A 23,339-nucleotide genomic window follows, 5' to 3' on the forward strand; every position below is an offset into this window, starting at 1 on the left:
ACAGGTCAAGGGAACAGCCTGCCTGACCACCTGTTCTGTGGATGTGTGTGTCTTCTCCCTACAGGTGTCTACATGCTGGGTGGATGAGGCCAGGGCCAGTTCCACGCACTGCCTCTCCCCACAGGCCGAGCATGCTGGGGTCCGCACCTACTTCTTCAGTGCCGAGAGCCCCGAGGAGCAGGAGGCCTGGATCCAGGCCATGGGGGAGGCTGCCCGAGTACAGATCCCCCCAGCCCAGAAGTCGGTGCCCCAAGCTGTGCATCACAAGTAAGTAACAGGGCACCGGGCATGGGTGTGAGGAGTGCCAGAGAAAGACGAGTGAGGAAGCACCCCACTCTATGACCTCCTGAGCCCAGCATGCTGGCTTGCACCTCTGGGAACACCTGAGAACACATGAACTGCTCCTTGCCTCTCAGCAGGTACCTGGCTAAGTGATTTCCGAGCCTGGAGCCTCTCCTCCTCTGACTGGCTCTTCCTCTCCTCTCTGGGCTGCTGGAGGCCAAGAGAGAAGTCAGGTTTCATTGGGGCCTGGCCAGGAGCCAAGGGCCAGGGTCATTCACTCGCTTATTCTTGTCTGTGCACGTTAAGCCCATGACCTCTGGAAGAGGGTGGGGGTGGGTTCAAATCCCCACTTAGCCCCTTGCCCACTCTGAGAGCAGTGTAAGCTGCTTCACCTCTCCCAACCTGAATTTCCCCTCCTCGAAGACAGCAGTTAGAATCCTCCCTCACGGGGTGGATGAGTGGCCAACGCTTAGCCCATGGTGCCCAGTCCCCTTCCCCACCGGCCGCCCCTGTAGCCTCGGGGCCTGTCTTTACGGAGTTTGTATGTTAACATACACCTACCTCAAGGTAGATGTAAACAAGCATCCAGAAGAAGGAGGTTTTATGGTGTAGACTCCAAGTCTATTTTAGTGTCTTAGAAGTGTTTACCAGGCAGTGTTGCAACAAGGATGCCTGAAGATGTTGGATTTGGGCAGCCGCAGGGAAAACGCGGTCACGAGATTCCATCTTCGCTTCAGTGGAGGGGCGCACTTCCAGAAGTTCGCTCATTTCATTCATAAACATTTACTGTAAATAGATATGTGTAAGGCACTGTGTCGGGCGCTAGGCAAACAAGGGAAGACAAGTCGACATGCTCCCACCTCGTGGAGCTTATGTTCTGATGGAGTCAGTCCTGGAAGAAGCTTATTCTGGAGAAGGGAACCAGCACATCTCTATGCCGAGGTTGTTTGAGGCAACACCTGGCGCCTGCTCTGTTTGATCCCACAGTCCTGCCATGGGAGGGACTCCTACACCCACCCATTCTGCCAGCAGGGAGCCCAGGACTCACTGAATTGAAAGAACTTGCATAGGACAGAGGGCTGACCTGTAACAAGCCTCATAGCTGAAATGTCATGTGGCCGCTATGAAACTTTTGTGTAGTGTATATGGAGCTCAGGGGGCTGGAGCGGAGGCAGGCTGTAGAGGAGGCAGGGCTGGGGGAGCTTAGGGTTGGCCGTGGCTTTGGAAAGCTGGATCCAATGCAGTCAGCAAAAGGAAGCAGAGAGAGACCTTGGAGAAGACGTGGAGGGTAAAACTAGCCCACTGAGCATAGGCAAGATCGGAACGGGTGTTCTAGTGATCGCCCAGGCTGGAGCAAGAAGGCGAAATGGGGGGATTTAGGAAACGAATTGGAATTCACTGAATCCCATGTCCGTCGCTACCTTCCTGCCCACCCTTCTCCGCTCCTTCTTTCCCAGTCTACAACCCCCTACCCAGCTCCGTGCTGGGCTGGAGTCCCTTTAACATCTCCCTTGGCATCCTGCAGCCACGAGAAGCCAGACTCTGAGAACATCCCACCTAGCAAACACCACCACCAGCCGTCCCACAATAGTGTCCCCAAGCCCGAGCCAGAGGCCAAGACTCGAGGGGAGGGTGACGGCCGGGGCTGCGAGAAGGCCGAGAGGAAGCCTGAAAGGCCTGAAGTCAAGAGTGAGCCTCTGGTGAAAGCCAACGGCATCCAAGCCGGACCAGAACCAGCCTCAGAGCCTGGCAGCCCTTACCCTGAGGGCCCGAGTGTCCCAGGGGGAGGGGATCGGCCTGCCCAGCCCAATGGCTGGCAGTATAGCTCCCCGAGCCGACCAGGGAGCACGGCTTTTCTGCCTCAGGACTCAGAGAGTGGGGGGCACCAGCGGAGCTTCCCCCCACGTGCCAACCCCGACAAAATTGCCCAGCGCAAGAGCTCCATGAACCAGCTTCAGCAGTGGGTGAACCTGCGCCGCGGGGTGCCCCCACCCGAAGACCTCCGGAGGTGAGTCTGATGGGGTGCAGGTAGTAACATGTGCAGCAGCCCCATGCTAGAAGCCTTCTGGAAGCCAGGCTGAGTTGAGATACCAGGAAGACCCCCAAACCCAGGGTTCCCAGCTTGTCCAGATCCTCTACTGCCCCGCAGCTCCATCTGTGGAGTTTGACGCCTTCTCGATTCCTGCCCTGTGTGCTCTCCTCAGAGACAGGGAGAGGGCACTGAGTGCCCAGGAGACATGCAGGCACTCGCTGGGAGGGGCTTTCGAGTTCTTCCAGCCAGATAGGCATCCATGCTTCCCACCCCCACATCTTCTGTTTCATTGTTTCTACCACCACAAGCCTCACTGACCCCCAAGCCAACTCACCCCATTTTTGAACAGCTCTAATTGCTCAAGAGCCTTTATATGCAGTTCAAAAAGGGAAAAGAGGGGCAGCCCCGGTGGCTCGGCGGTTTAGCGCCGCCTTCAGTCCAGGGCCTGATCCTGGAGACCCGGGATCGAGTCCCACGTCGGGCTCCCTGCGTGGAGCCTGCTTCTCCCTCTGCCTGTGTCTCTGCCTCTCTCAATCTGGGTCTCTCATGAATAAATAAATAAAATCTTAAAAAAAAAATGGGGGGGGAGACACAAAATGTTGCCACTCACCAATCCTGGTTCTGCCTTTTAGACCGATTTGCTCCTTGTCCAGTGATGGGCTTTCAAATATTGCAAAGCCTTCTTTGGGCCCGATGGCATTCATCAGGGCAAGCGGGGCTGCTGCTCCTTCCCTGTGGGTGTAGGCAGCTCCCCGGACCACACCTGATGGACACAGGAAGGCTGCTCACCGCTTGGGGCCCTGGTGCCTGTGGCCTGCCCTGGGGAGAGCACCTCACTTGGGATGAGTCCCAGAAACAACCTGGTCCTGTCCATGACAAGAACCTCAAACCAGGGAACTGCCCTCTTGTCCCTCCTCTCTCGCCCTCCCCAGGTGCCTCATACACCCGCGTTCTTTCTGCTGCTCACCTCTCTGGAAAGGATCTGATGCATTGGTTCATGCTGGGATAGAGATAGCTAATAAGGCTTAAAGCTCTTCCCCAGGGATATTTCATTTTATAAAGACAGAGATGGAAGCTTTGAATGTGAAATTTCCATTTCTAGCCTCAGGTTGCTGGTTGAGGGAGGAAGCTTCAAGGGAGCTTCCCCTGTGCCCCTGGCAGCTGGGCTCAGTGCTCAGGCAGTGGGGGGGGGGCGGCTTTGGGGGCTCCCAGGGTCAGCGTGGGGCACCATCACCTGGTCATGCCCTCTTTAGGCTGAGAACCTGAAGGTGGGGCTGGGGCACAGGGAGGGGCAGGGGTTGCGCTCATTTTGTCTGCCTTCCCTCTCAGTCCCTCTAGGTTCTACCCTGTGTCCCGCAGGGTCCCTGAATATTACGGCCCCTACTCGTCCCAGTATCCAGATGATTACCAGTACTACCCCCCAGGGGTGCGGCCGGACAGCATCTGCTCCATGCCGGCCTACGATCGGGTCAGCCCACCCTGGGCCCTGGAGGACAAGCGACACTCGTTCCGCAACGGAGGCGGCCCTGCCTTCCAGCTGCGGGACTGGAAGGAGCCCCCGGGCTACGGGCGGCAGGACGGCCCAGTCTGGCTCCCCGGGCCCTCCCCCTCCCGGCAGCCAGTCTACTACGAGGAGCTGGATGCCACCTCCGGCTCCCTGCGCCGCCTGACCCTGCAGCCCCGCTCCCACTCAGTGCCCCGCTCGCCCAGCCAGGGCTCCTACGGCCGTGCCCGCATTTACTCCCCCGTCCGCTCACCCAGTGCCCGCTTTGAGCGCCTGCCACCTCGCAGTGAGGACATCTATGCTGACCCTGCTGCCTATGTGATGAGGCGATCCATCAGCTCCCCCAAGGTGAGCCACCAGCCTGCCCCTCCTTCCTCATCTCCTGAGATCCCCCAGAAGCCGACTACCATCTGCAGAGAGGAGGTGGAGGTGTGGGGGCATCTGGGACTTGGGGACACACACTGTATGTGGCAGGAGCCACAGTGATGCCCAGGGGAGCCACTGGCAGTTCTGTCGGTGGGAGAGCTGCTTGGGGGAATCTGCTCTGACCCCCGAGTAGGAACACTGCTGCTGGTGCCCATCCCAGGTCATGCCAGGAACCCTAATTCTGTGTAAGACGGCAGAGAGGGTTCTGTCTTTTCAAATCTTGAGGACCGGACAGGTCAGTGCAAGGATACTGCAGTGGATAAATGCTGTCCATTTTAATTTGGCATCTGCTCTGGGACAGGATACAAACGTCCCTAACCTTGAACTTCAGTTGGTGGGGAAGTCTGTGTCCCAGCTGGACCCCCTCACCTCTCCAATTCCCTTTCTCTTCCAGTATGATTACCTGGGAGACAGGCGGCCAGTCCCTGCAGGACTGTTCCCCTACAACTACCCACCATCCCCTACGGTCCACGATAAGATGGTACGTCCTCTCCTCCCACCCACCCCCCGCAGAACCTCTCCTCCCCTGGTGGGGCCAAAGTAGGGCAGCCGCAGGGATACTCTGTGCCTCATGCCTGCCCCTCCTGGTTTTTAGCAGCCTCTGGATACCTCCTCCCTCCTGGCCAGGACTGTGACACCAATGCAGAGTTTGATGCCAGGTACCCCATCCCTGTGATATGAGATAGAGGAGCAGGGACGAGATCTGGAGGCATCTGATGTCCTGACCCTCCAGACCCCAGAAAACCTTCCTGCCAGGCATGCAGAGGGGCCTGGTCGAGGGTTTGGATTATGCACTGGGAAGAAAAATCAGGCCTGAGTGTCCAATAACAGGCATTCTCTCCAAGTCTGTCCTTGCCTGGAGTGTTGCTTTTGGGGAAAGAGACAAGTGACGGTGTGATTAAGGAAGAAAAAATTTTCCATATTATTATGTCTGTCCCTTCTTTTCTCCCTGCTTTCTACTTGTCTCTCCCTGGAATTGGTTCTCCAGAGGACTTTTGTCTCCACCTGGAGAACCAGATGCAGATGCTCCACCTGGGAGGTTGGTGAGGGCCACTGGAACTGACAGGCAGAGTCCCTGTCCCTGAAGGCCTGTTGCAGACCCCTGTCCCCATCTAGCCCCAGGAGGCCAGGACGGAGGAGCCTCTGCAGGCATGGCAGGGGCCCTTCCCTTTCTTTCTTCCCTTTGATCCTTCTCTGTCCAGTCTCTAGCCCTGACATGCAGCACATGCACCCATCTAGAAACGATGGATTCTTCCCGAAAACTCGGGAGCTGCTAGGGTGGGCCAACCAGTTTGTTTCCGTGGTGCTTCCCTTTCCCAGCAGAGGGCCAGACGGACCAGGAGCCCCAGGAGCCCCGGAGCTGAGACATCTTGAGACATGCCCCCAGCTTCACCCCTGTCCCTCCCCAGAACTCCTTGAGGGCAGACTGAGGCCCCTCTTTGACCTTGCCCCCCCAGCTAACTCTTAACTGCTTTGCTTCCTTTTTATTGTTTTCTGTTGTTGTCTTGTTCCTGTTTGTTTGTGTTGCCGTTGGGTCTCTGGCTCCGGGTAGGATGAACTTTTAGACCTTCAGTTGCAAAGAAACCTAGAGTATTTGGATCAGCAGGTAGGCAGAGCTGGTGCGCCCTCGCCATCCCCCTGCCCTCCTGTCGTGTCTCCCTGCTCCTCCTCACGTCCTCACCTTCCATCCGTTTGACAGCCTTTGTTGGCACCACCAGGACACAACAAAGTGGCTTATATTTTGGTTTGCGCCTTCACACGCTTTCTCCTCAAAACCCTTTAGGGCAGCTGGGATTTTCCTGGGGAAAAGGAGAATAGGAAATGACCCCATGAATAATGAATGCCACCTCCTATTTGTTCAGGCCAGATGGAGCTGGGGGAAGGGATGGCAGGCGGGAATTTGCATTTCTGCTGGAGAGAGTGGCAGAGGCTGTGGAAGGGGGGGGGGGGTGAGCAGCCAGTCTGGTCCTAAAATGCTAGGGATTCAGTGCTGCCTAAAGCTGGGAGATGATCTGTCCTCGTTCACTGGTTGTTCAACTCCGCAGTTTGTAAACTGAGGACTACAGACTTGCCCTAGGATGGTTTGGGTTTTGTTTGGTTTTAATTACATGAGTTCCATACATTTGTTAGCTCCTCTGCCAAGCTCTTTGGCATCCGGGGCGTGCGTTCTCGAGAATAACGCCTGGTAGACAGGGAGAGTGTTAGCAACCTCATTTCTTCTGGAAGATGTTCCAAAGATAAGAAACTGGCTGCGGAGACCTGGCTCCAGGCTCTAAGCATTGGTTTCCTTGTCTTTTGAAATGGGGGGTTCTGCCACTGTGTCGAGAAACACTGGGAGGTCAGGATGCTGCGCAGCTGTAAAAACGCAGACTCCCGTGTCCAGATCCGTGCTACAAATCACACGGGAACTGGGCATCACCAGCGTGGCCCAGTGGAGGTGACCCAAGGTGGCGAAAATTACAGCCGTGGAAGTAGTAATGGCAGCAGCCACCGCAACGGGCTGCTTTCCCTGTGCCTCATACTGTTGCTGAGCTCCTTATGGATCCTAAAGCATTTGATCTTTTATCACAACCCTGCAGGGTGGGAACTGTTGTTATCCCCCTTTTAGAGCTGATAAGACGAAAGAAACAGAGAGGTTAAGTGACATGCCAAGGACACACAGCCACTGAGTAACGGAGCTTGGACTGTGACTGCGAGCTGAGCTGTCTAATATATGAAGACGCAGGAGTCACACCTCATCAGGACCAATTTATACTCTTAAAGCTGCAGAAGGATTTCAAGTTGAAATCTGAGGCTATTGCTAGAACTGCTGGTGGTTCTAGACCCAAGTCATATGTCACGTAACAGGCCTCCAGGCTTTGGTGGGATCATCCTCATAGAAGGCCTTGGGCCCTGGAAAGCGCTGATATCCACAGTTTAATCAGCAGGGACAGCTTCCAGCCCTCGTGGACCTTGACTTTAGTTCTAGAGGCATCATGCGGTATCCGCACCACTGGACTGGAACACTCCACGTGGCGAGGAGTCTCAGGATGCCGTCTCAGACCAGTGCTGGGAAGCACCAGCTCGGCCCTACAGGAAGCAGAGTCTGCAGTGCCCGGAGTAGTCAGGAGCAGGGCTGAGTGGACTTGGCTCCTGGGCAGGCTTTCCTTTATGTAGCCCCTATAGTGCCTGGCGGTGCCAGCGTTCAGTGCCACGGCAGAGCCCGTCCTGGAGCCTCTGCCCTCATGAAGAGGCTAGGACCTTAGGCTGCAAGCTTCAGAAATCTCTTCAGAGGACCTTCTCTAGATAAAGGGCAATAATCTTAAAAGGGAGTTTTATATGGTAATAGTCCAGGGGCATCTGGGTGGCTCAGTTGGTGAAGTGTCTGACTCTTGATCTCAGCTCAGGTCTTGATCTCAGGGTCATGAGTTCAAACCCCATGTTGGGCTCTATGATGGCCCTGGAGCCTACTTTAAAAAAGAAAAAAAAAAAAAAAAGTCCAGAATGTGGACTAGTCTGAGCTCTGCCATTTACAATGGTTTTTGTTGGTTTTTTTTTTTGGTGTGTGTGTGTGTGTGTGTGTGTGTGTGTGTGTGTGTGTTTTAACTTCAAAATGTTGCTTCATCTCTCTGGGCCTTTGTTTTCTCAATCATAAAATGGACATTGTAGAACCTGCCTTTCTTGCCTCCCAGAGTGGCTAGAGGATCAAGTAAGAGGGAGGGTGCGTCAGAGCACTGTGGCAGGCAGTGGTGAGGAGTGCTAGCGCTGCTGTGACTATTTGATTCCTCTTCTTCTGAAACTCAATTTAAAATATTAATTGGGCACCTTTGTGATGTATAAGGCACCGTGCTAGGTGCTTTCTCATAAGATCTGAGATTTTGGGCAGACAGAGGTGACACACAGGAATCCTAGGGGCAAAGCCCACCTGGGCTGAAAGATCCCCAAGGCACAGTGTGAATGGGAGCAGGCCAGGGTGAGAACAGTCTTGCTTTCCTCCTTTATTGCTTCACATCCACTGGTTGAGCGAGAAGTGAGACCCGTGGGTGTCCGGGAAAAGCCTGGACCTTCTGTGCCCACTCAAAGCCTGATGTATTAGCAGGTGTGCCCTGTCCTCCACAGACACCACACACACACACACACACACACAGGATACAGGCGTGGCACACAGGCAGCAAACACATATACACACACCGTCTACAGTCACACGTACCCCACGCATACACACCCCATATACAATGAACATGATCTCATGTATGTGGGGCTCCAAGAAGATAGGGACTCACCCGAGTTCAGATCCTTACAGAAAATGTGGCTGACGTCCTGTTGACTTAGCTCTTTTACATGCACTCAGCCTCCTACCACAACTGTTCTTTGGGAAGCCTTGTAAATGACACTTATGTCATAGGAAGAACATTCCAAATGGGCTAAAGAGGCAACAAAGAGATCAGATCTGAGGAAAGCCTTTCAAAATGCAGTGGACCGTGCACATGGGGGTGGCTGAGTGCCCCTGGCCTGTCCACAACACACAGAGGCAAGGCCGCCTTTGGGTTGCCCCCTAAAGCAGTAAGAGGAAAGTATGCGTGGGCCCAACAAACATTGGGGAGATAAGAGCCAAAAACTGAGGGCCCCCTGAACTAGGACCCCAGAGGCTCTGCCCTAAGGTGGCTCTATCTCTTCCCCCACTCACTTCCTCTTCCTAAAAAGCTTTTTCCATACAACTTCCCTCTTGTCTTCTGCTACCCTCTCCTGCAGGTCAGTTGAGTTAAAGGGACATAGCCAAGGACACTCCCTAATCTATTCACTTTTTGATGCTGTCACGGTGGAACCAGTGATGGCATCTCTAGTTGATTTGTTTGACTTGTCCTCCCTCCCTTCCTCCCCCGCCCCCATCCTGCCCTTCCCCATCTCTCTCTCTCTCTTTCTTTTTTTTTTCCCCCCATCTCTCTTTCTATTTCGTTTGGCAAATAGTCTTTCCCCTTCCCATGTTCCTAACGATCCTTGAAACACAAAGATAACATGTTGGAGAGCAGTGCTCCGGTATCTGGTGTCCCTTTAACATGGCTTGCTTGTTTTGGCCTCCTTATTTGCTCCCTAGCGTCATCCAAGATCGGCATGGATGCTACCAGCCCAGCTCTGGAAACCGTGTTTAGCAATCCTTTCTACTCTAGAGCCAAGAGGTGGGCAGGGGTTGGGGAGAGAGAGCTGTGCCTACCTCTCTGCGAAGGCCCATCCAAAGAGCAGCCCCAGGTTTTCTTTCTCAGCTGTTTCATTTAGTCCAAATTTGGGGAGATGGGTTTCCCAACTGCCGGTGTGGTCTTTAACCGAAGCAGTGCGAGGAAAGAGAGCTGGGGCAGGGAGTTGACCTTGGTCGGTGGGGATGAGACCCACACCTCTAGGGCATTCAGCGGAAGTGTCACTGGGCAAGGGTCTCTTCAGAGCCACGAGAGAGGGCACAGCAGCCCCTAGGCCCCTTCTGTGGCCTTTCCTCAGGACACCATTGGTGCTGGTCCTGGGACTGGGTTCACAAGGGGTGAGCAATGGGTAAGGCTGAGCAGAGGGAGCTGGAGACCCCAGGAAGAGCTGCCCTTTCCTATTTCCGGGAAGTGAGCCCAGGCGGGAGATGGGGAGATAGATCCGTGGGGGTCCGAGTTTGAATCGTCCATTCCTTCCTCTGCTGCAGATGAGTGAGAGCGAGACTCTCATCAGTATGGTGAACCGAATGGTGGAGAACTCCTCCCCCAGGGCCCAGATCTTCATGCAAGTAAGACCTCTGCCTGGCAGCATGGTCCCTGTCAGCACCATTTCAGCTGCTTGTGCATGGTCAAGTCAAGCCATTTGGGTTGGGGCTTGCTCTGCCCAACCTGCTCATCCACCAGGCCTCATCTCCCAGGCCCCGCCTGGTCCCCTCCTCTATCCAGTCCCACTGTGTCTCCTCCATTCTTCATGTTCATGGGTAAACCCAAGGCCCATTTCTCAAACCATCAAAACAGCCAGTACCGACATGCCACACCATGCCAGGGATCGCAAATCTGCTTTCTGATGTCCAGGATTTGTTTCATATTTGGTATCTTCTTAACAGACGTCTTTGGGGTCAAGGGCACAGGGAACCATCCAGTGCCCCAGTTGTATAGAATGTCCTGTGGTTAGCAGACGTATCACCAAGGGTGGGCAGCATTTGCTGGACCCAGAAGTACTTCTGGTTTAAGAACGAGTCCTGCGACTGGTGTGCAGTCCACCCGAATAATCATTCTCAGATGTTCCTGGTGTTCATCCCATTTCCCTGTGTCTCATCCTCAAAACCAGCCAAGGGGTAACTGGTGTTCTCATGGTTGCTCCCAGTAAGCCATCTGGGATAACTATACCCCCGGACTCCCTCTCGACATAGGTCTAGAGCTTTGGGAAGAGAGAGGAGATCCTGAGTATTTGCTGAGAAGCATCTCTCTCCAGCAGCATAAGTGTTGGGGAAGAACCTAGCCGGGGCCACGGCAGGCTTCCCAGCTAGGGACAAAGAATGAGCGTAGGTGCTGGGAATGGAAGCTACCAGAGCAGAGGGACTACAGTCTCTGACGGAGCAAGGGCTGTCTGGTTTCCTGTCCTCACGTGCCCTAACTGTCCCCCTACTGCTGTAACCGGCCTCATGTTCCCGCAGGTCCCTCCATACCCAGAAGTGTTCCGGGACGGCCTCCACACTTACAAGTTAAACGAGCAAGATACAGATGTAAGAGCAGCTCTCCTGCTCCTCCCTCCTCCCCAGCCCTCCCGCTGTGGTCTCATCCTTGCTCTCCTCCGCTGGGGCTTTTCCTGCCTTCATCTCTGTCCTTCCGGTGGCTCTTCAATCCCTCTGACCCATGTCCTGTCTCATGAAGACAACATTCTGCCTGCCACGTCCTCATGTCCCTTCTCTTCTCATCCTTAACCCTGCCTCCCATGCTGGCTGCGTGTGTTGCCCTACTGAGCCCTGGGCCACGTTGTCGACAGTAGTGGGATCTGCTTATTACAGGAACACGGACTGTGTTAGGAGGTGTGCCAGCCAGGCTGCTCTCCGCCCAGCGTGGCAGTAGTCCCTCGGCAGCTGGAGGGAAGAGCACAGCCCTGCCCCTGGCCTCAGGGAGCATCAGGGTAGCAGGAAATGCCAGGTGGCAGCAGGTGGCAACATATGATCCATGTACTAAAGGGATTGACAGTGGGTTCTGCAGGAGTGCAGGGCAGTGCGACCATGCGGGCTGGTAGCTCAGAGACAAAGCAGGTAGCATCTGAGCTGCACCTTGAAGTTAAAAGGCCCAGAAGACGAGATGTGGCTCAGTAGAAAGGAGCCACGGGGGTATTTGAGGAATGACATAAATACCTGTGTGGATGTTGGAAAACATTAAGTCTTTCCAGAAGAGAAGTTAGGCCTCACATGCCTCCTCCCCATCACAACTGGTCTTGCCTGAGTGGTGGACCTGCCCAGTGGGTCTGGGAGGGTTTCCATCCAGGGCCAGACCTCAGGAGGGTCCCAAGCGTCAGCCATCCTGAGACCCTGGAAGGAAGGGAGAACAGAGTCCTGGGAGCCTGGGGAACCAGTCTCTGTTGTCCACTGATTTTCCTAAGACTGCTTGTTCAGACAGACACCCCGTGTACTCCTCTAATCCATGCCCACCTGGGAGGCCTAGGCAGTGAGGCCGCATTATCTCCTCAACCCTGGGGACTGGAACCCCCAGGAGGAAGGTAATGCAGGAGCTCAACATTTAACTCCCCTCTCAGGCTGACTCACTTTCTCAGAGAATAAGCATATCTCCCCTCCCAGTAGGTCCTTGGGAGACGGGAGTCTCCCAAGGTGAAGACCATATTCCTGTTCCCAGGAGCCTGCAAGGCCAAGGCGAAGAAGGTCTAGGGTTCCTCAGCAGGAGGGAAAGGAGGTGGTATCCAGAGGCCAGGCCCGTCTAACCCAAGTCCCAGGCCCCCATCAAACCATGTCCTTTACCCCCTTCTCTCTCCCTCCCTTCCTCCCCACCCCCTCGGGCCCCCAGAAGCTGCTGGGCAAATTGTGTGAGCAGAACAAGGTGGTGAGGGAACAGGACCGGCTGGTGCAGCAGCTCCGAGCTGAGAAGGTGAGAGCCGGGGGTCGCCTGGGCTTGGGGGCACGTGGGTAGGCTGGCATGGAGAGGTGTGGGGGTGCCGTCTCCACCCTAGGCTGAGAAAACCTTGTCTTCTGCCTTGCCCTGAACCTGAAGTGCTGAAGCTCTTCCGTGGGCCCTTGCCAGTGAGGGCCGACTCCATGAGGTTGCCGAGGTTGCCAGTTGAATTGTGGGGACTCAGGCCTCTGCTGCTTAGAGTCCCAGAGAGGAGTCAGCAGGGCGGCTTACAGCCATTTCCCCTGCCTTTCTCCAGGAGAGCCTGGAAAGTGCCTTGATGGGGACCCACCAGGAACTGGAGATGTTTGGAAACCAGCCTGCCTACCCGGAGAAGTTGCTGCACAAGAAGGAGTCCCTGCAGAACCAGCTCATCAACATTCGGGTGGAGCTGTCCCAGGCCACCACGGTAGGTAACTGGGAGCAGGCTCCCTGCACCCCCCCCCCACCCTCACGCCCTACCCCCCCACCCCTCCATCCCCCTGCCAGATCAGCGAGGTCACGCCTGGACAGAACCACCCTTCCCGGGCCGCGTGTTTTTGCTTCCGACTCTCCTCTGCGGGCCAAGAGCACAGTGCTCTTGGCCAAGAAGGGGCAGAACAAAAGGCCTTACCACTGTCTTGCGGATAGGCAGCAGGTGTGCCAGCCCGCTCGCTCCACAGAGTCTCTGCCAAGGAAACGGGCTTATTTTCCACAAACGGTGCCTGCACTGGGATTCGTTCAGGGCAGTGTGAGGTCCAGGGCTCCTTATCTCCTCGGCTGCTTTCACAGCTTTGCTGCCTCCCTCTGTCCTCTCCCCTGGAGAACGAGGACGCCGACGGTAGTGCTGCTGGCCCGGTCATGTGCTGTGGACACAGGGCAGACCCTGCAGGACAGGCTGCTTGGACGGTAGTTCTGGGGTGCAGCAGCAAAAGGCCCAGGAAGACATGGCCCAGAAGGGAGGAAAGTCTCTAAAACCCAGGGAGCAAACCTCTCTGGGTTTTCTCTCTTTGTGCTCTCCGCTTTGTGTCACCCAGTCTGGAGAGAACAGGAGGGGCGGGGGGGGACATGGTCTGATCCCCTTTGGGCCTACGCCCACATCTGGAGAGGATTCTGGTTTCTCTGCTTCGGCCTGCAGTTGGATGGGCCACTGCATCTCTTGTAAGGCCAGTGTTGGGCTCTCATCAGAATGTCTCAGCCCTGGGCCTTCCTCCTGTCCCTGTGTGCCCTCTTCCTCAGCCCTGCCAGACCCCAGGTCCCTGGGCCCCAGCGCGGGGCAGGAAGGAAGGCCTTGGGAACGGCCATCCTCTCAGTAAGCCCACTTCCCGCTGCAGGCCCTGACGAACAGTACCATAGAGTATGAGAGCCTGGAGTCAGAGGTCTCTGCTCTGCACGATGACCTCTGGGAACAGCTCAATTTGGACGTTCAGGTAAAGAGGGCCCTGGGGCAGGAGGGGTGAGTGTGCCTTCCCTTCTCCTTGGGCCAAAAGAGACCCAAGTGGCTTCCTTTCTTGCTTCAGAGATCTCAGAGACTTGAGACAGGGAGTCAGTCCTGAGACAAAAGACAAGGTTCAGAGCCACGTAAAACAGATGCTTTCAGGATGGAGATGATGTGGATCTTTCTTTAGTTGCATCAAATCATGAGGACGGAGTAAAGGGAAACATGAGAGAGCTAGGTTAGACATACCTGATGACCGCAAGGATTTAACACGTCCATACAGATACAGATGTAGGTCTGGATGCGGGTTTAGATCACATGCAGGTGTAGGTGTGAGTATATAGGTGCAGCTATCTCTCGTGACCCCAGAAGCAGTAGGCCCTACGGGAGCCAGCGGCTCAGGACCTTTATGATAGGAAAGCGCTTTCCTTCCAGGGCCAGGTTAAAAACACTCTGCTCCGAGGCAAGGCACATACTGACCCTAGGACATTCCTGTTGTCCCGACTCTGCGTCTTCTCTAGCTGGCCAGCTTTGCGAGCCCTGTCCATCTGATGCAGGTCATGCCCCCGTTCCCCTGGTTTCCTCCGGGTGACGAAACTCCCCGCCCCCCCGCCCCCCAGCCTCGTAGCTGGTTTGGGGAGGGGGAGGGGAGGGGCTCCAGGTCCTGAGCACCGAAGCCTCCATGAGCTGTGGGCAAGCCTGACTTCCAACATGCACATTTCAGGAGATAGGAAAGCACCGTGGTCAAGGGCACCAGCTCTTGAGACAAACCTCCAGACACAGATGGTGGTCGCGCTGCTTACTCACACAGGGTCTTGGGCACAAGTCTCTTCATCTCCCAAGTCGGGACACTTGCTGCCTGAGCCACACAGAGTCCTTGTACAGCTGAAAGGAGTTAGTGTATGCAGAGCCCTCCGCGTGCTGCCCGGCAGGTGGGGTGAGAGTGGGGTGCGGGTGCTCAATAAGCAGCAGCAGTGATTTTTCAAAGAATGAAAACTCTAACCCAACATAATCCATGACTACTCAGGCATTCATACATTGGGTGTCAGTATTTCAAAAGGGCCGTTTGGATAGAAAGAACATTAGTAAATTGGAAACCCTTGCCCATGACAACAGGAGACCATTAAGAGTCCCCCAAGAGGGATCCCTGGGTGGCGCAGCGGTTTGGCGCCTGCCTTTGGCCCAGGGCGCGATCCTGGAGACCCGGGATCGAATCCCACGTCGGGCTCCCGGTGCATGGAGCCTGCTTCTCCCTCTGCCTGTGTCTCTGCCTCTCTCTCTCTCTCTCTCTCTGTGTGTGACTATCATAAATAAATAAAAATTAAAAAAAAAAGAGTCCCCCAAGGGGGGCATTGGCTGCAGGAGCACCCTGATCTTCCGGGGACGCTAAGGATGCAGCTGCGCGCTTGCACGTGCACGCACACAAGGCTCCTGCCTACTGCTGGCCCAAAGGGACGCAGGGAGAAGGCTGGGGCAGTCCCCGAAGCCACTTTCCTTGACCTGCTCTTGTGCGGTTCCAGAATGAGGTGCTCAACCGGCAAATCCAGAAGGAGATCTGGAGGATCCAGGACGTGATGGAGGGGCTGAGGAAGAATAACCCATCCCGGGGCACAGACACAGCCAAACACAGAGGTGGGTGCTGCCTTCGCCGCCTGAAGGGCTCACCAGAAACTCTCTGCTGTCTCTGGCTTCCCTCCCACATCTGTCAGCTCAAACCTCTTCAGGCCCTCACACTGTCCCCAGAGCTAGTCAGGGCCTCCAGAATGTTCCCCCGGGATGGTAGGTAGGACTCCCTTATTCCTCCCCCTCCTCCCAGGACACACCGGACATGCCACTCAGAGACACTTGACCCTGATGGTCTCGATTCCACCCCAGAAAAGGTCAAAGAGCACCTGTGCCCCACCGGCTCCCCAAGCCCATGGGCCAGGTGGGGATCTGAAGCCACTACCTTAGTGTCCTCCTGAGGCCCTAGGACTTGGTGTTGGCTTTCTTCGACATCTCAGGGGCAACAGTGTCCTTTCCATCTGTTATCTAACCCCTGCCCAGCCTGCTTCCCCACCTCCAGCCTGCATCCCGGCCCCAGCCTTGGGCAGGCCCGTGGCCCTGAGGCCTCCCTCGCACGCACGTCCCTGGATCCTCCCCTGCCTCCTCCACCTCTGGAGCCCACCCACATGCCAGGCCACACCCCTACCCTGCCCATCCCTCATCTCTCCTCTCTGCTTGCCCCCAGGAGGACTCGGCCCCACGGCCACCTACAACTCCAACAGCCCCGCCAGCCCTCTCAGCTCCGCCAGTCTCACCAGCCCCCTGAGCCCCTTTTCTCTGGTGTCCGGCTCACAGGGGTCCCCCACCAAGCCTGGGTCCAGTGAGGTAAGCTGAGGAAATGAAGTAGAAGGTAGGTGGGGGAGGGAGGATTCAGTCCTCATCAGCCCGAAGGACACAGACTGCACCCAGCTCTGCCCCGGAGGCCTCCTGTCCTACTGCTTCAGCTTCCTGTCCGCAACAGGGGCGTTCTTGCACCCAGCGTGGTGAACTTCCTTCCAGATTCTTCCTTTACTTGCTCTCATCTGCATTTGTCATCTTTAGCTCCCTTCCAGGGAGGTCTGTCTCGGTTAACAAATATACAGTCAACGCTTAGTGGGAATGTCAATCCAGGGTTGTTCCAGCGTGTGAGAGGGTTGAGAGTGGGCGTGAGGAGCAGCTTCCGAGCTGGGCAATCAACAGGTGTCTACAGGGAGTGACGGATGAGCTGAGGCCCTCTCAGAAACGTACATGTGCGTGCCCAGGGCCCTTCTCTTGGGGATCCCAGCGTCCACTGGGTACCAGGACTGACTTGTAGGCTACGGCCGGCCTCTGGAACTCGGCGGTGTGTGTCTCAGGACTGACTGTAAAAGCCCTGATGTTCCAAAGAGACGGTGGAGCTTTCACTGGACTATTAAGCTTTGGGGCAGGAGAGGAGTGAGGGGGGACACATCACAGATGGGAGGGGAGTGAGGGGGACAGGGGGTTGCATCACAGACGGGAGAGGTAGCAGAAGCACAGACACAGGGTACGAATATGCCCTGGGGGATGGTGAGGCAAGGAGCAGGGAGCCTGGAGGAGAATTTTGGGGAACATGGAGCACAGTGCCAGGTGGGGCTGAGCCAAGGAGGGCCTTCGCGGCCAGGCTGAGCCCCCTCCAGAGCTACAGCTCCCCACCCCCAGGCTGCAGGTGGGAGTTGGGGGGGTCTAGGGCCCCCGCAGGTCCCCATGATGTCGTCTGTCCCTTGCTAATGCTCTTCTCTCCTGCTCTCACAGTGGCTGCTGTCCTTCCTCCTAATGCTCTGGCTTCTCTCTGCCTCAGGAGCCTGGCCCGCCACGGCCCCCCCTCCCCAAAGCCTACGTCCCCCTGGAGTCTCCTCCAAATGTGCCGCCACTCCCTAGCGAGAGCCGCTTCTGGCCACCCCCCAGCTCCCCTTCCTGGCACCGCAGTGGCGAGCCAGCCAGGGGTCAGGTACCCAGCACCCTTGGGTCCTGGAGGGCAGGGGCGGAGGGAGTGGGGCAAAGGGCCCGGCAAGGGGCAGGGCAGGACACAGAGCCACTTTGTCCCTGTTGCACTATGAACTTCCCTGCAGCCATCCAGTCGGACTCCGGGGTGAGGACCGGGGTGGCGGAGTCCCCATCTGGCTCTCTGGGGACGGAGGGGAAATGAGTGTCACCACGCCCAGGGTCCAGGGCAGCCCCCGACTCGAGTGGCGGTGTGCCCCACTGCCCACCAGCACGCGCCGGCAAGGAAAATTGAGGTCCCCGCGGCTACTGGTGCCATTCCGATCCCTTCCTGTCCACCTCAGACCCCGGTCCTTCCACGCTGTCTCTCTCTCTCTCTGCCTTGCCTGTGTCCTCCTGGGTGTTCTCGGCCCTGGCGTGTAAGGATACAGGCCCTGATCTGCCTCCCCGGGAGGCAGGTGGTTAGGGAAGAGGTTGCTTGGTGAGTAGTCCTGTGTCTAAAACTGGGAAGATTCTCATCCATCTCAGCTGCTGGGATCCGCACAGCCCCCGAGGCGCTGCCGAGAGAGCAGGGCAGAGCAGGCTTTCCAGGCGAGGGGAGGCGGTGGGGCTTACCCACGCTCTCTCACTGGACTCTGGCTGGTGTTTCCAGCCTCTGGCCCAGGCTTTTCAACTGTCCCTCGCTGAGGCCAGACTCTTTAGCTGCACTATGGGAGCACAGGGGGCTGCCAGTGGTGTCGGAGGCCCCCTCTAACCTCATGATTCTGCAAGCCCTCAAGCTAAATGTACTTCTCTGTCCCCCAGAATCTCGGTACCAAAGCCCAGCTGGCTCTTTTGCTCAAGTTTTGGGTGAGTTCCCAACAGAATCCTCAGAGATCCTTGGCCTTGTAGCCTTCTCCAGCGTTCCTCCTCTCCGGCTTACAGCAAGTCTGTGCTGCTTGGCACTTGCCAAGAGGACTGGTCAGGTTGAGGGGCCTCTCTGCTGGGCCTCAGCTGAGAGCCTCCTGGAAGCCCTGAGCGCTCACTTCCCAAGATGACCCAGCATTGGCCAGCCTTAAGGTGGCATGGGTGGGAGGCTCCATTGCGTCCCTACCCACTTCCCAGCTGGCACACTTAGAGTTTTCTCGTCCTGTGTTTATGCTCCAACCATTGCAAAGCAAAGAAACATCCCTGAGTGCCAAATTCCCAGCAGTCCCTATAGCATTGACCATCTTCTCGTTTCTACCCCCAGCCCAAGGCAAGCTATGAGCAGAGCAAGAAAGACCCCTACCAGACATCACCCCTGGACACCACTAGAGACATCAGCCTTGTGCCCACCAGGCAAGAGGTGGAGGCAGAGAAGCAGGCAGCTCTCAACAAAGGTACTTCCTGTCCCATCCTCCCCTAGAAGGAAGGCCAAGTGTCAGGAGCCCAGACAGGGGCTCTCACAACCAAAGAGAGCGAATGCCCACCCATCCTGGGCCTTTCCTCTCTGCCACAGGTGGGACTCAGCCTCCTCAGGGAAGCAGGCTTCCCTGTCCCCCTGCTCTGCCGCTCTCCAGAAGGCCCACTGGCTGTTCTGTCTCCCTACAGTTGGCATTGTGCCTCCTCGGACAAAGTCACCCACTGATGAAGAGGTGACTCCATCAAGGGTGGTGAGGAGGAGTGCTAATGGACTTACCAACGGACTGTCCTCCCGGGTGAGTATGGCCTATGGGCCCTGAAGCCCGGCGGGAGCCCAGGGTCATCTGTGTATCCACCCATCTGTCCACCACTCAAGAAACCCAAGGCAGGAGGCGAAGGCAGGGACAAGTGGGAGAGGGCAATAGCCCCACTGGAGAAGTCTTCCTTCTCCATAGAAGAAGACCTCTGTGGAATCTTGTCCTATCAAGGGACAAGACAGATACACATAAGAAAGAAGAATAGTTAACAAAATCATTATTATTATTTAAGATTTAATTTATTTGAGAGAGAGAGAGAGAGAGAGCGAGCATGCATGAGTGTGGGGGAGAGGAAGAGGGAGAAGGAGAACCAGACTCCCCGCTGAGCAGGGGACCCCCCAACTCAGGGCTTGAACCCAGGACCCTGAGATCATGATCTGACCCAAAGGCAGACGCTTAACTGACTGAGCCACCCAGGTGCCCCCTAACAAAATTATTGTAATGTGCCAGTGATGGGAGACAAATCCAACAAAAATCAGCAGCCAGAGTCAAATGTGCTGACCACAGGCAGTAAGTTCATTTCCCAGGGCTGTGGGAAGTTGAGATAGCCCCCCCAAGCTCGGGGGCTTAAAACGACAGAAGTCTATTCTCTCACAGCTGTGGAGGCCAGAAGCCCAAAATCAGGGTATCAGCAGGGCTGGTCCCATCCATCCCATGCCCGCCTCCTGGCTTCTGGTGTGACCGGCCATCTGCAGGGTTCCCTGGCTCGTAGACACAACACTCCAGTATCTGCGTCCACCTTCACATTGCCTTCTACTCTGTGTCTCCTTTTGTCTCTTATGAGGACCTCTAAGATTGGATTCAGGGTTCACTCTAATTCCAGATGATCTCTTCTCAAGATCCTTCCCTTAACTACATCCACGAAGATCCTATTTCCAAATAAGGTCATATTCACAGGTCCTGGGGGATTAGGACCTGCATATATGATTTAGGGGCCATTATTTAAACCCACTACAGACAGGCTTCCCAGAGAAGGGACATTTAAGGCATTAGGGCAGGTGAATAAGCTGGGAGTGGGGGATGAGCACCTGTCAGAGCCCTGTTCTCCCTGCTGCAGCAGGAGCGCCCCAAAAGTGCAGTGTTCCCCGGCGAGGGCAAGGTCAAGATGAGCGTGGAGGAGCAGATGGATCGCATGCGGAGGCATCAAAGTGGCTCCATGAAGGAGAAGCGGAGGAGCCTGCAGCTCCCAGCCAGTCCAGCCCCTGACCCTGCCAGCCGGCCCACCTACAAAGTGGTAACGTCCCCCCAGCCACCCGCGGCCATGGCTCAACATCTGCCAACGCTGCCCACTCCCAGCTCGTGACCGGCCTGGCCACAGCGGTTGGGTGAGGGGCACAGAGAGAGAGAGGGGCTGGGAAGGACCCATGCTGGGCACTTGGGAGAACTGGCCGAGGCTTCTCCCCACTGGGCAGAAGATACATTGCAACAAGCATTCCTTGTATATATTCAAAGAAAAATAACTTACAGAAAGGAATGCGCTGATTATTTTAGTTGAAATGAATTACACAAAATTCAGTCGATAGAGAATAGTGCAAAATTCACTCCCCAGGAGGAGCCATCACTTAAACATATTTCTAGAACATTTTCTGGATATTTACCACTGGGCTGGATCTACTGAGGATAATGCTAATAGTGTGCTGGTGCATGGCCCTGCACAATTCTCGAATCTCGTGTTATTTTGTTTAGATCTTTCAGCAGTGCCAGGTTAGGAACGATCCCCCCTGTTTTAGAGATAGGGAAACACAGGAAAAATTAGGGATTCCTGGACCACTTGGCTGCTGAGTGTGGAGCTGGGAGTAGCCCCAGGCATCTGCCTACTTTTTCTTTCTAGCACTCAGCAATACAGGAAAATAATGATTAAAAGTCCTACCTTCAAACAGCTTACATTCTCCTTGGTGGTTTGGAGATCCTATAATAGGAAACCACTAAAGACGAACGTAGGACACACTAATCCAACTGCCTAAAATATGTGACACATAATATGAACACAGAGCAGCACCGGATGAGAAGTAACAAGTATGGATGAGATGCACTGATGAGATTTTTGCCTCTGGGCCTTTGCAGGTGGGCAGGCCTTGGACAAACAGTGTAGAAAGAGGATAGTTGCCCTGCAGTGAGAGCGATGGGGTGACAGCCAGATCGGGTGTGATGAGCGGGGACAGCGGGAACACAGGCCTGGTTTAGGGCTGTCTGGAGGCATGGGTAGCAGAGGACAAGCTGCCGGCAGCGGGACAAAGTCCCTCTGTGGTCATGATGGTTCTGTCCCCCAGGTGCGCCGTCACCGTAGCATCCATGAGGTGGACATCTCCAACTTGGAAGCAGCCCTGCGGGCAGAGGAGCCTGGTGGGCAGGCCTATGAGACACCGAGAGAGGAAATTGCCCGGCTTCGCAAAATGGAGCTGGAACCCCAGCACTATGATGTGGACATCAATAAGGAGGTGAGTGAAGTCCAGGAGGGCAGAGCGGGAGAAGAAAGCCTGGGGGGTTGGCAGGTGGAATGGAGGTGCTGACCTGGATCCCTTCACAGCTCTCCACGCCAGACAAAGTCCTCATCCCTGAACGGTATATTGACCTGGAGCCTGATACTCCCCTGAGTCCCGAGGAGTTGAAGGAAAAGCAGAAGAAGGTGGAGAGGATCAAGACACTCATTGCCAAGTCCAGGTAACGTGTCTGAGTGAACCTCAACATTCTCTGCCCACCCTAGCACCAGGGGCACTAGTGCCACCGAATCCAGCCCCCCAACCCATGCCAGTGGGAGCCCTGAGTCTCCCAGGCGGAGAGCGAATGGAGGCAGCGGCTCAAGGCAGCAGACCAGGCCCAGCCCTGTGGCAGGGCAGTGACGCTGCCGTCGAGTTCCAAAACAACCTGCTGGACACGGGCATGTGCTGTTGTCAAGACAAACTGATGGGTTGCCCACTGGTGACTTCTCTTCCTCATCAAGGCTGCCCTAAATGTTCACTTGAATCTTCTAATTCATTTTAAAACATTGCGGTGGGGGGTCCCGAAATGTGTTTTGCCTGGGTCCCACTCACCCCTGGGGACAGCCTTGCTGGGAACCAGAGCCTGCCCACTCACAGGCCTCTGGCCACCTTGCCAACCTCAGTTCACAGGCCCCCCCCCAAGCCAATTGGACCATCCTGTCCCCCCACTCCATGTCTGTGTGTCTGTGCCTCTTCAGTATGCAGAACGTGGTGCCCATCGGCGAGGGGGACCTTGTGGACGTGCCCCAGGACTCAGAGAGCCAGCTGCAGGAGCAGGAGAAGCGGATTGAAATCTCCTGTGCCCTGGCGACCGAGGCCTCCCGCAGGGGCCGCATGCTGTCTGGTGAGAGGGGCCGGGCCTCACTCCTCCAGGGAGACCGGCTGACCAGGTGCAGGGGAGGAAGCTCAGTGCTGTGAGGGGGCCAGGGCTAGAGAGGTCCAGGGCCAGTGAGACTTTCCTCAAGGTCAAGATGAGCATTTATTGAGCACCAGATACTGTGCTAGGCTCAGTGGGGTACCAAGGGGCCAGAGTTGCATCCAGGAGCTCAGAACTGTGATGACCCTTCTCGCCGCTCTGTGGAGGAATGGCCAGAGGCCATGCAGGGAGCAAGGGCACCACTCTACCTGGGCAGCTCAAGGAAGGGCACAGCTAAGAGGCAATACCTGAGCTTGGCTGGGAAGGATCAAAGTATTACCAGTTGTGAAGTGAGGGACAGGCATCGCAGGCTACCCTCTCACTTCCCGTTCTTGCTGCGTGCAAATAGGAAGGTGAAAATGGGGCTGGTAGCCAGAGATGAGAGCAATAGTCAGGCCCTGGCTACTGACCCAAACCCACTTTTCTAAGAAAAGACGAGCCTGAGGAACGGACTCATACACTGATTCAAAAGTAAGAGGGTTCCGAGTAGACACAGTGGGGTGAAAGTCAGCCCGAGATACCACCCCAGAGAAAGTGAGAATGGGATCAGGAAGAATGGAAGAGACTCTTCATGGGAGGGGGCCGGATGGAGGAAGTGCAGTGGTTAGTTGCCGTCATGAAGCCAGGTTGGAGGGAAGACAACAGGATATGTCCTCCTCCTCAGACCAAAAGGTGGTTAGGACAGACAGGGAGAGCTTTGAAGCTAGTCCAGAGGGACGCCCGGGAAGGATGCCAGGTCTGCAAGGACTTGAGTAGAAGGAGGAGGCCGAGAGACAGGTATGTTAGCCCACAGTGACAGTCGCCTGGGTGAGGGGCCGGCGATCAAGGCCGTAGCCAGGAGCCCAGTAGAACAGCTACAGCGTTTCATGTTGGTGACCAAGGGGGATTTGAATTCTGGCTTTCTGAGACTCCGTTCGCTCACATGTAAAATTCAAATCAGAACAGCTGCCTGGTGGCGTGAGGAATGGTGATGATAAATGCGAAGCACCTAGCACAGTGCCTGGCA

The 23,339-nt window shown here is 55.9% G+C and overlaps 1 protein-coding gene across 16 annotated transcripts in view; it reads left to right on the plus strand.

Annotated features, from left to right (window-relative positions):
* The window catches only part of PLEKHA6 (pleckstrin homology domain containing A6), a 140,459-nt gene that overhangs the window by 110,001 nt on the left and 7,119 nt on the right, over positions 1-23,339 (plus strand). For 8 of the 16 annotated variants that reach the window (XM_055334189.1, XM_055334193.1, XM_055334198.1 and 5 more), the window contains 18 exons: positions 65-267; positions 1,808-2,290; positions 3,644-4,166; positions 4,639-4,725; positions 9,904-9,984; positions 10,873-10,941; positions 12,233-12,313; positions 12,594-12,743; positions 13,648-13,743; positions 15,272-15,383; positions 15,982-16,121; positions 17,095-17,244; positions 18,469-18,598; positions 18,810-18,916; positions 19,995-20,171; positions 21,208-21,375; positions 21,465-21,598; positions 22,116-22,261. In XM_055334189.1, the coding sequence (XP_055190164.1) occupies positions 65-267; positions 1,808-2,290; positions 3,644-4,166; positions 4,639-4,725; positions 9,904-9,984; positions 10,873-10,941; positions 12,233-12,313; positions 12,594-12,743; positions 13,648-13,743; positions 15,272-15,383; positions 15,982-16,121; positions 17,095-17,244; positions 18,469-18,598; positions 18,810-18,916; positions 19,995-20,171; positions 21,208-21,375; positions 21,465-21,598; positions 22,116-22,261 (3,037 nt within the window). The remainder of the gene's footprint in view (positions 1-64; positions 268-1,807; positions 2,291-3,643; positions 4,167-4,638; positions 4,726-9,903; positions 9,985-10,872; positions 10,942-12,232; positions 12,314-12,593; positions 12,744-13,647; positions 13,744-15,271; positions 15,384-15,981; positions 16,122-17,094; positions 17,245-18,468; positions 18,599-18,809; positions 18,917-19,994; positions 20,172-21,207; positions 21,376-21,464; positions 21,599-22,115; positions 22,262-23,339) is intronic. The other 8 variants (XM_055334190.1, XM_055334191.1, XM_055334192.1 and 5 more) reach the window with 8 other exon arrangements.

This window comes from Nyctereutes procyonoides, unplaced genomic scaffold (genome assembly GCF_905146905.1).
Source record: "Nyctereutes procyonoides isolate TBG_1078 unplaced genomic scaffold, NYPRO_anot_genome, whole genome shotgun sequence".
Taxonomy (NCBI): Eukaryota; Metazoa; Chordata; class Mammalia; order Carnivora; family Canidae; genus Nyctereutes; species Nyctereutes procyonoides.